General features: G+C 43.5%; 1 protein-coding gene across 1 annotated transcript; it reads right to left on the bottom strand.

Moving 5' to 3' along the window:
- Positions 1 to 359: 359 nt before the first annotated feature.
- fgf10b (fibroblast growth factor 10b) lies at positions 360 to 7,265 on the bottom strand. The gene is made up of 3 exons (XM_076271322.1): positions 6,854 to 7,265; positions 1,374 to 1,477; positions 360 to 1,111 (listed from the first exon to the last, which is right to left on the bottom strand). The coding sequence occupies exons 1-3, from the start codon at positions 7,263 to 7,265 to the stop codon at positions 920 to 922; spliced, it is 708 nt and encodes a 235-aa protein (XP_076127437.1). The 3' UTR covers positions 360 to 919.
- Positions 7,266 to 11,930: the final 4,665 nt, after the last annotated feature.

Genomic DNA, 11,930 nt, shown 5'->3' with positions numbered 1-11,930 from the left:
TTTGGCAGGGAAAAACAAAGCACCATCGACTGCTTACTAATGTTTTCACTTTACATCAAACACCTTGTGTTTAAGGGAGATATTCGAATTCTTAACTGCTACACAGAGTTAATATTCCCTTCACTATTTATAGAGCAATTCAACTTAAATCAGAAACAGAGGGCTGAGGTGTCAGCTGTTTTATCAAATATCTGGAGTTGGTTTGATTCTGCTATGCCCTATTGCTTCCAACCCACTACACACCATACTCACCATCTCAAAGGATATTCGTCCAGGAAATAAACCCAGTTATGACATTTAAATAAGGATGAGAAAATAGCTTAATTTATTTCATAGAAAGTATAGAAATGTTGTCCACTTGCATGTTTTTTCCACTTAAATATTATACAAATAAATAATTTATCAAAGGAGTCAAAAAGCACTGTTAAAATGATGCAAATGCTTTAGTTTGAATCTATATGTCAAAAGTATACCTTACATCTCATTACAGTGGAGCATGTGGGATAGTTTTGCCAGTGTGATATTACATAAACACATCTTCAGTTTTGAGATTCAGCTTTGCTTTTCAACAGCCACCTTAAAGACATTATTGTTCATGAACCATGACTGTTCATAACGTAATGTGTTTCACAGTAGGCCGAGGGGAACAATCAACCCATCATCAACTTGCTTGTTGTTCTCTCATTTCCTACCATTTGGCACAGTGTTCATAGTTCATCCATGTGCCGCAGATGCAAAGAAAATAAAAAAACAAGTAAAGGATGATAGAAATGGGTTTAGAAACAGTCTTCTTCCAGCAAAGTAGTGCCTTCTGGTAAGAGAGAAATCTCATAGATGTACACTATATTTTTGTTTTGTTTTCTTATCTCTCCAGCCTCAGTCATGTCAGTTTTTGATTGGAGATTGATTATTACACGGATCACACCATGATTGGGAGGAAGTGTGTGGCCGAGTTCTTTCTTCTGGTCTTTCTCCCTCGTAGAGGTTTTCCGTTTGCATTCAGGCTGACAAACACTTGTCGTTTCCTAATCCTCCACTCGGCCGACGCGTAAGTGTTGTAGCCGTTCTCTTCTATCCGTTCCTTGAGTTTACAGTTCATGCTGTATTCCCTCTGCAAAGAAAGAACAGCACCAGTGAGGATTTCATTCTCCCAAACATTCGAAAAACAAAGGACTTTTGCACACCTCTGATGGACAGGTGCTCAAAGACTCCAACACACTGCTTCGCTTGCAAATGTTAATTTTATTTATAAACTACGCTTCAGTCCTTAGACCTTCATCGGGTTATCTTCTGTTCTCTCTTCATTTAAAATTGGATTTGATTTGAACATTTGATTGTTTGGATGCAACAGACACACAGAGCTCCATACTCACTGCTCCATAGAGATCTCCTTTTTTGTTGATGGCCAAGTAGTAGTTACTGTGGAGACCCCTGATGGCAACAATGCCCACATCAACTGATGTGATCTCCAGGATACCTGTAGAGTAGAGCATACAGATATCAGGCAAATGAATATAGCAATGTGCATCCTGACTATGTCATAACTCTACCAGTGAAAAAGAAAAAAGTAAGCGTGAGCAGACAATGTTTTTGCTAATGTTTATTAATTGACCTGCTGTGTCTCTCAGATTCTGCTGAATATATGGTTTAAAAGGCTGGTAATTTCATTACACCTGTCTTGAACACCTTGAATTCCAGTACAGGCAGTGGCAATTTCCATTAGATTATTAGCTCCATAAACCGTTATCTGGCATGGCAACACATTCCAGTTTAAATAAGCAACTGTTTAGGAATTATTACTGTCCATGTCCTAAACATAAAGGAAGGACTTTTCCTATGGCCGAAGTTGCAGTTGTGCTTTTTTCATCAGGTAACTACATTGTGTGCTTTTGGTATCAGAGGTCAACAAAACAATTTCCTCTTCATTTGGTCTTTGACCAGCCCTGATCATTAGGCCGAGTGCTTTTTAATTCAGTCTCCCATTTCCCAAAGAGACACCTTTGCTGCCGCTCTTTAGCCATTGACTTCCTTTTCACTTCATGTGATGTTTGGTTACCCTATCCTGATAACCACAGAAAAAAAAGAGGGAGGGGGTTGGTGTGAACTTCGCAGGCTTGTCAGTGGAGCTGCCCTTTGATCCAAGTAATTGTTGAAAGGTGGCTCTTCCTCCCTGGCTGATTTTTGTTTAACTGGCCGAGCGTGTCTGTGGCCGTTTCGGCTGCCCACATTTCCGAGCAACATGTGGTACTAGGTTTCACAAGCTGTAGTTTTGGAGTTGTGGGAGGCAGTGTGTGTTTTCAGAGACTGGCGCACTTAAAAAAAAACAAAAAAAAAAAAAAAACATATTTGACGCATCGGCCATCGCCATCTTCCCTCTGCTAATGCCATATTACGTTCCAGTTCAAACAGCACAACCTCCAGGCTAAGAGGTTGAACCTGTGAAGTGGTGTTGCAAGCGCTGAGACCATGACACAACAGGCATTGAAGATCTGAGAGAGTCCCCCCTTCTGTATGGGATCAGATTGCAGGTATCGAGTGAGGATGTAAGACAATCTAACCTGCTCTCTGTCCGCCCTGTAAACAGAAAGGGAGGGATGAAAGGGCCGAGAACTGAGGCAGGATGACAGAGAGACAGGAAGGGATTAGAAAGGCCTCAATGATCAATGATCAAAGAGAGACACCGAGCCCGGTCAGCAGCATCGGACGGGGATCACACACGGAGCAAGAGACACCGTGCTCACACCCACCCAAGAGAGACACAAGAGAGAGAGAGAGAGAGGGGGAGAAAGAGAGAGAGGGAGACTTCCATAGGCTTGTAAGTGATCGTAAGAGAACAAGGCGTTGGAGGGGAGAGAGCAGCCTTGGATGTTCTCTCAAGCAGAAAGACTAGAGTATTTGGTCACCGACACCCACTTTTCAGCTGTTTGTGTTTCCAGCATGGAAAAAAAACACCCTGTCTTGAAAATGTCAAGACCAATCTGCATCTTAATCAGAGTCAAACAAGCAATTTGATACCAGCGATTTTTCCACAACTAAAGTCTGATGCACAATTTAAGAGCCACACACACACACACACACACACACACACATATTTAGGGCAGGGTACTGCAGTGCAAGCAAAGAACAAACAAGCAAATGTGTTTGTAATGCAGAATCTGTGTTTTACAGGCCTAACAAGAACACCTGTGTCAGTGTTGGGGTGGTATTTCTTGTACACCAGGGCATTAAAAACATGCCCCAGGGTCAATTTTTTGCTTCAACTATTTACTCAGGGAATTACGTGTTATTTTTTTTACCACGCCGCCTTATTTTCCCAAATGCATGACTGATTCACTATGGTCTGTTTGACGTTACTAAATGGTGCATTGGTGGGCTCTAATACACTGCCAGTGTGCATTGAGGTGCATTTTCCACAATGTGTTGCCAAACAGAACATTGTTTTTTTTTCACAGTCCATGTTGCTATTCAGGGTGCTTGAGATTTCAAGCCTTGAAAAAAATCATTGTATCCTGAGAAAAACAACATCATTACAAAATGTGGAAAAATGTGGGAAATGTTACAGACCCAGACAGTCTGAACGCGCTGGGCTTCCCATCACAGCTTTTGAAAATAAACCGGTGTTGACCATATCAGCAGAGTTGTGAGGCTCCAATGAGCCGGGCACACATGGCCTCTGCCACAAACTCTTTTGGTGGCCTCCCACACACCAACACCCCCTTTCCTGGCAAGCTGACTGAACTTCCTCACATCTTGTGAAAATAAGAACCCCCTGTGGCATTGCGCATGTTACCCCTGCACTACACAGCGTCTCCTGGGCAGATGCTTGCCCAAAACAAAAGCGAAACGGCACAGAGTTGCACTGTCACTGCAACAATGAACAATTGAACAACAGCCAACGTTAACATTGTCATCTGCGAACACAGAGCAGAGATGTTTTCGGTGGGCGTCTCCAAACATAAACGCGGGATGCATTTTTTTTTTTCGCTTTTCATCTGTGGTAGTCTTCCCTTCATCCCTCCAAACTGAAACCACATATACACACAGCACTGGCTCCTAGTGCTGCTGCTAGATTCACATCAGATAGAGCGTCCCATTTGCAGTGTCAATGGGCTGATATCTAACAAACAGCTCAGGCTGCCTTAGATTAGGATTCCAACAGCTCGTAAATCGTAACCCCCCCCCCAGGCAGAATGGGAATCCATGTGGGACAGTTTTGCACTGGCATCCCTGTAAATCAGTGGGAGGCTGGATGTGGGGTCTCTTAACAGACAAGAGTGAGAGCCAGGTCAGAGCTCTTTCTGCTGTGCGTCTGCCTCTCAGCACCTCTGCATGCTCTGGAAACCTTAAACCCAGGCCTGGTCGCTAGTCTCACAAGCTCTCCTGAGGATGCACTTTTCCCTCCAAATAAAAAGAACGAAGGCGCAGCACGACCTTCAGAGGGCCTAAATCCACAGATGGGTCAAAATTGGGTCTCTACTGTGGGGTCCACAAAAATCTGTTGATTTGTTCCCACTGTTTGTGTTGTTGGCATTGTTGTAGTTGTTGACATTGTCTCTGCTGTCATCACACAGGTCTGATCCTGCCTTTGTTATCCATGTCTTCATGTCTTTCTTTCTTCTTCCGACAGTGTGATGTCATTTTAAGTGACTTCAAAGGGCATTATTTCTAAAAACCCATGTTTAGCCTTAGGAGAACAGCTCCTCTACAGTATCGCTTTACAAATACACTCGATATGATGCCATTATGCAATTCCTCTCCCCCAGGTTATGCTTTTGTATTCATACATTATTGATCTGGACGAGGTATAGCTTTGATGTAAAGACAAGAACACTGGAAGCATACGATTCATAAAGGAGGCTCCTCGGTCACATATACATTCCAGCATTGGGGATAAACTATGTCTTCGTGAAACCGCAATTTGATATTTGGCCTCATTCCACATAAAACATATATATATGACGTCTGAAGGGTCAAATTATTCATTGTAACTGTTTTCAGGCGTAATTGCACAAAGACCATGTATATTAGTTCACACCACAGTCATTTGTACTCATTAGTCCCTGTTTTTCTCTCCCAGATAAACGAGCGTTGTTTGCACTTTACTAGTGACTCTCAACACATTAACAAAACATTATTGCAATTCAGTTTTATTCTCACGGCCGTGGTCCTGACGGGGATATTGAAAGTAGTAAAGAAAATAAAGGTCTATAAAAGAGGTCTGTATCGCTATACCTATACGCGCAGCAGACGCACAGAGTAATGCTAGCGTTTGCCACCTTTTATTGAACGTGTGGTTTGAGAACACCCATGAGAGCCATTAAGAGCCGCTGTAAATGCGGAGGACAGTTTAAGTGAGCGCATGTGTTTTTGGGGGGCATCAGTCAAGCATATGCGCCTTCACACCCACATCAACATTTTTGTGCCCACACACACCAAAGCTGTGTGTTCACTCACACATGGCATGGAAAACCTCTATAAGCTGCGTATTGAAACGGCCTATGGCGCTTGATTACTGTAAGATCACAGAAATGAACTGAATGGCATGTGACAAAGGACATTTTATATGCTGCTTTAACTGAGAAAAAAAGTTGGTTGGTATTAAATCACAAGGAATTGGAACTGAAATTGTATTGCTGAATAAGACGTATGACTCAATATTTTAAATGTCGATTATGTCAGATGACTAAAGAATTCCATGCTGGCATAATTGCCATAATACACTGCAACATTGTACCAGTTTAAATAAAAAAACGGGCAATTCACTGTTTTTAGTCTGTGTGTATATTCATGTAGACTGGCATCCTGGCATGACCAAAGATTATTATCACATCTTAGAGGCTAAATGAGTCAACAAAGTGACTGAGAAACATGGCATTCCATGCCAGAAGCTGATTATCTGCAGGGAACCCCACAAATGGACTTTGCAGAAGTTTTGGGCCCTGTGCTGTTATCTGAAGTGTTTACCTCTGGTAGAATAAAAACTGCAAGACGAGTACTGCTGGTCTATCAGTGGGTCCCTCTCAGCTGCCGTAAAACTACAGTTATCGTGTTGATTGTTTAGACAGGCAAGATAACAGGAGGATGTCTGGTTCTACTTAAGGCTCTCTCCGCAGGGGGAATATTTTATCTTTAACTGACGTCTTTGCTGTGTTCAGAAGAATGTGAGGCACACAAAACAATGTTCCAGCAGAGCGCCAGCCCTTGGTATTGGTAACACAGTTTTTATCAAGTCATTCTAGGCTTCAGATAGTGCCTCAGATACTCAGAATGAATAATTAACAGCACAAGCCTTGACTGAGACCCGCTTACTTAAGGGGTAGAAAGGAAAACAATTTGGATTACAGCGTACACACTGTCTGGTAGAACAGGAAGTTTAATATGGACATATGGGCTCCACATGTCAATAGATCAAATGATTAAAGGATTTAAGTGGAATAAATGCAAGGTCCATTCTTCATAATACATTTTCCAAAGTAAGACACTCTGTCTTAAAGCCAAGCACATACAGGAGAGTGTAATGTAAAATGCAGTGGGCATGAAATGGTGAAGAATAGTTTTACATTTCTCAACAAAGCACACTCAAGAGCAGGTGGAGATTGTAAAGCTCACAAGACACTATCCAAACTCCCCATAATATACTATGTTGTTTTCAAAATGTATCATATTGATAGAATGTCTCTGCAGGGTTCCAATGGAAAGCATTTCATCTAAATCAATTTACTTAAAATATGAACTCATTTTAAGGCCCATCACAAATCAAGATTTTAAATTTAAAATTTCTCTCTCTAAATTAGAATTAAAATGTCATTCACATTCAGAAGGGCCCCTCAGAGTCAGGACAAATGCTACTTACTGAGCGGGTCATCCTTGCTCTTGGTGCCGTTGACCATCCCGCGCCGGTCGATCCTCAGGAAGAACTTCTGGAAGGAGAAGAGCTTCCTGCGGCGCACGTCGCCCTGGAGGTGGTTGTAGCTGCGCACGTGCCGCCCGACCGGCACGGACGCCGCCGCCGCCGACGCGTTGTGTGTCCGCTGCAGGTGGCGCGCCCGGCCGCAGGCGCCGTGACAGGCGGCGGTGGCGACGGGCGAAGGGCAGCCTAGCAAAACCAGTGCCAGCACCAGCAGAGGCAGCCGTAGGGAGAGTGAGAGTACACGGTGGTGGTGGTGGTGGTGGGGGTGGTGGGGGTGGTGGAGCGCTAGCGGGCTGGAGCGGGCGGAGGACGCACCCTTACCCTGACACGCGCCGCTCACTGTCCATCTCCACATGGTAGTCGCGGTACGTCGAGGGCTGCCGAGGGCTGCGCAGCAAGGGACATGCTGGGGAGGGCAGAGGCAGGGAGAGAGGTAGTGGCGGGATGGGGGCAAAGCAGGCAGGCAGGCAGAGAGGCAGGCAGGCAGGCAGGCAGAGAGGCACAGAGGCAGGGGGGGACTGGGGGTAACAGGGCAGCCTCCGGGGAACAGAGCAGCCACTAGGTTCCTCTGCTGATCACCGCTGTTGCTTACCGCTCAACAGGTTCTGCATCCTAAGGGGAAGAAGACGACCACATCATCATCCCCACAACCAGCGTCCACACTTGTTTTTTCCTTCTTCTTTTTACGTCCACTACTACTTCTTGTTCTTCTTTCTCCTTTGGCTCTCTTTTTCTCCCTAATAGGGTTTGCCCACAGATGAAGCAGAGATCAGCTGTCTGAAGCAAGCGCGAAGGGTGGAAAAAAATCCTTTGCTTTATAGCCTCTTCTTATAGTTCCCACTTAAGTCTCTTGGTGTCTGTCGGTGGCGGAGTAGGTGCTCTGTCTTCTATTAAAGGACTTGAACCTTCATTGAAGTTGTTGACTGAACAAGTCCCTATATGCCCATCAAAGTCCCAGTATTCCACTCCAGTCGTTTGAAATGGACCTCCGATGTGATTGACCCCAAGCTCATTTGCAGTCAATGAACACAGTTGCCTCTGAAGTTCTCTCTCTCTCTCTCTCTCTCTCTCTCTCTCTCTCTCTCTCTCTCTCTCTCTCGCTTGCTCTGCCACCCACTCTCCCCCCGTCTCTATTCCTCTTCCTCTCTCTCTGCTCCTCTGTCTTTCTCTCTTTCTCACTCTCTCTCACTGCCTCTCTCTCTACCTCTTTCCCCCTGTGTGCGTGAGTGTGCGAGTGTGTGTGTGTATGTGTGTGTGTGTTTGTGTGTGTGTGTGAGTTAGAGAGGGAGAGAGGGAGGGAGCGAGAGAGAGAGGGAGAGAGAAAGATGTGAGTGTTTGTGTGTCAGTCAATATCTCCCTCCCCTTCTCACATTCACTCGCAACTTGCTCCACCTCGCATGTCGCTCAGCACCCATTCTTCCTGCCGTTCTGAGCGTGGGCTGTGCGTCTGGGGAGAGCCCGCCAGCCACCGTGGGATATGGCTTATCTGGGCAGCCTGGCCTCTGATAGAGGCTCTGGTGATCGTCTGTTCAGATCAGTCGCCTCACGCGGGTCACAGGGAAGAGATGACCCCTGCGGAGGGGATAGGGAAGAGGGTGTGGGGAGGGGGGTTCTGGGGGGGGGGGTCAGGAGATAGCGAGGCTGCTCAGCATTATTAGTGTCTGTCTTCACCCTCCACAACCCAGAGAGCAGAACTAAAACAGAATCTAGAAAATGTCTCTGGAAGCCCACTGTGACGGGAAACTTAGAACTGATTGCCTGTGATGATCTGATCTAAGTGGAATTAAGCAAATTAAGCAAAAGGGATTCAAAATCAAACCAACTAACCAATTAGATTGATAAATAAAACATTAGCCAGCCAATACACTAACAAATAAGCATTAGCACTGCAGGATGAGATGCTCTTGTGGCGGCATGTCAGATGTTGGGGAGAGAGCCACTCAGATGCATTTCAATCCAGTAATGCGGTATAATGTTTCACTCGCCAGACTTCTTCCTCCAGGGCTCAAGTTGAAACGTGGCCTGTGTCCAACAGCTAATCAGCTTACCAATACTCGGTCACCAAAAGTGATGAGTTTTGATACTTTGCTTAATGCCCATACATTAGTTGGACAAAATACATTTGAACACAGTTTTGGTTTCTAAATTCTAAATACTAGAAGAACAAAGACTCCCCTACTGATGTGTATGTAACTAAGCACATTTCTTTGACCATGTTGCCAGCTCTGTGGTCTAATTACATAAATGTTGTAACCCATTGAAGACATGCTGGTGGGAAATGGACATTTTTTTCTACTTCTTGCCTTTCTTTCATCCCTCAGTCCTCCTGTGTCTTGTCCTGGGAGCAGTTCTGTCAAAGAGCGTCATGCCTTGTCCAGTCAGCAGACGTACCTAAGCTCACATCCCTTATCTGCTGGACAAACATTGCAATCTTATCTCCGCTTCCTTTTGTTGCACACCCCTTACCCCCTAAAATCTTGAGTGAATTGACCATGAGTATTACAATGGAAAATGCTGCAATTAACTAGATGAATTCAGGCCAATTTCCCAAAGTCGTTATTGTCCTTTAGAGTGCTATTAAAATGATCCGTGTGTGGGGACTTGTGGGTTAAATATTGGTTCTTTAGTCTTCTTCAGACAGCACATCTGTTCAGTATAAAGATGGTGTGAGATATTTGGTGTATTCAGATATGTTCACACCAAAAAAATGTGTAGACTACCCTCTGGAAGTCTTCTCTCTAGAAGTCTTTGTTTTCTCTCGTGTGGCTCAGGATCCACTTCAGGTATTTCACATAGTGGTGTGCTCCTTTTTTACCTCTTGATTCACAGGATATCTTTAAAAGCTGAAAAGCAAATACGATCACAGTGTGAGCATCTTTTCTTTTTTATGTCTTTGTCTCATGCAATATAAGTGAGATTTGGAGGGCTTGGGGTGGCCAGGCCTGGGTGTTATCGCTCCCTGTGATCTCTGGATTTAGTCGTTACATTATCTTTATTGATCTATCTCGGGCCTTGTCTTCAAGGTTCACGTAGAGAGAACAGTACTCCCATGTGTTCCTGATAGTTGTGTGAGTTGAGATCAAAACATTTCAACATTTACTGTATTTTGGGCATTTGTAAATGATCTGTAATAGAACAGGGGGGTCTCTGTGGAAGGATTAACATTAAAATCATCGAAGTGGAAAAAAAAGACATTATGCCGGTTGAATGATATCATCATTTTTAGGGGGAAGAAACATTTTGATCACTGTAAGCATTTGTATTGTTTTCAAGGGTTCAAAAAGAATCAGCATAACGTTACTGATTTGTTGTAAGCCTGATCAATTAAAAGTCTTTTATTCAAACGTTCCATCCTTATTTAATCTTATTGAATCTTCATATGGACAATGATCCTACCCTGATGGTGATGTGCTAGACCTGTTTGTGTGAAACAGAAAGAAAAAGTTTGTTAATATTTGCAAAAATAATATTAATGTCCAATAATACACTGGATTACCAGTATACAAAAATAAATTATATATAGAAACATACATTGAGACAAGGTTATCATGGGTACAATCATCCTCATTTTTCCAAAAAACTCTCAAAAGTGCATAAAACCCCATGCAAAACCCCATGCCAAAGGGAATATGAGCAGAACCATAAACGTATGCAAATGAATGACTTCCTGATCAGCCCTTGAGTTATATAAAATATACTCCAGGACAGTTGATCTGTGGGGTGAACATATACTCATCCCCGCTGCGGGCGATCCCTCATGTCTGTCTCGGAGCAGGAGCCTGCCAACCTGATCTTTAATAAAGGACTTAGGTTGGAATGAGGGTGCCAGCGCCCCAGCCTAGAGTCAAGCAGATTTCATCCAGATGAGTATGTCCCCTTTATATCATCCTTTTATTTCTCTATTGCATCCTGCTGAAAATATGCTTTATTTCAAATGTCTGGCATTTTTCTCCTCTCCCTCCGAAGGGCAAGGGCCAGTGCTGGAGGTGCATTTTTCAAAAAGGTTACCTCAGTGTAAATCAGCTGGTGGGGAAGGAATGAAAATAACCCCACATGGAAACAAACACTGCAGCAAGCAAATCAGTCTCAACAGTAGATCAAACATGCTTTCATTTGTTTCAACATGCAGTCCTTTCTTAAAGCTATTTAAAATGTTTACAATTTCTTCATATTAAGGCCATATTGCCACGACAATGAAGAAAATAAAGATAAACAGCATGGGTGAGAGTGCTGTGGATGTAGAATACATATAATTAGGGCAATTACCAAATTATGTTTTGTTTATAATTATTGTTCATGGTTTTGGCTATCAAAACATTATGTTTTGCGGTTAGCAGTCATATAATTATTTCCATGTCTGCTGTCCAGCTTCATACAAATGCAATTCAACATAATGCACTGATCAATGACCTCAAATTAGTCAGCATTCTGTTCAGAATCAGCATTCTCAGCTAAATGCTGAGGAGCACTTAATTGATTTTGGCTACATTCAGTAGCTAATTACATTTTACAAAAAAGAAATCCATAGACATAAAACCAAGTCTTGCTGAACACAGAGAGCAGCTGCTGAGTAGGTTGCTGTGTGATCCTTGACTCCAAGCTGCTTTTTGCCAGTCACCAAACGTAAATATTTTATGAGCCACACGTAATCCAATGGCTCTGAGGGATCCCATTACAATGACTAGGTTCCTGTTCCTGGCCTCCTTTGGGCTATAGATGTTTAGTAATGTTATCTTCCTCTATGAGTGACTGCTCACTTACATCACAGACAGATGAATGGATTGGTTTCCGAAAGGCGGAGGAATTTATTTACACATCAGACACGGACTCATTTGGCATGCAGTCAGATTTGATTGTGCCCCCAGGTAACTTGTGGAGATGGGCACATTGACCAAATGACAGTACCTTTAGAGTGTCCTTGGTTATTTTCGCAATACTTTCTGGATAGTTAGGAACACAACAAAAACATGTTATTTTATCGTGAATCATCTAGCAATTTGGTGATGTGGTTGTTTGTGTG

Source organism: Alosa pseudoharengus, unplaced genomic scaffold, assembly GCF_046254945.1.
Source record: "Alosa pseudoharengus isolate Yale_2024_CS ecotype anadromous, Long Island Sound unplaced genomic scaffold, YU_APseudo_1.1 YU_APseudo_1.1_scf_6, whole genome shotgun sequence".
Lineage (NCBI taxonomy): Eukaryota > Metazoa > Chordata > Actinopteri > Clupeiformes > Clupeidae > Alosa > Alosa pseudoharengus.
This window is presented reverse-complemented; position numbering and strand designations above follow the sequence as displayed.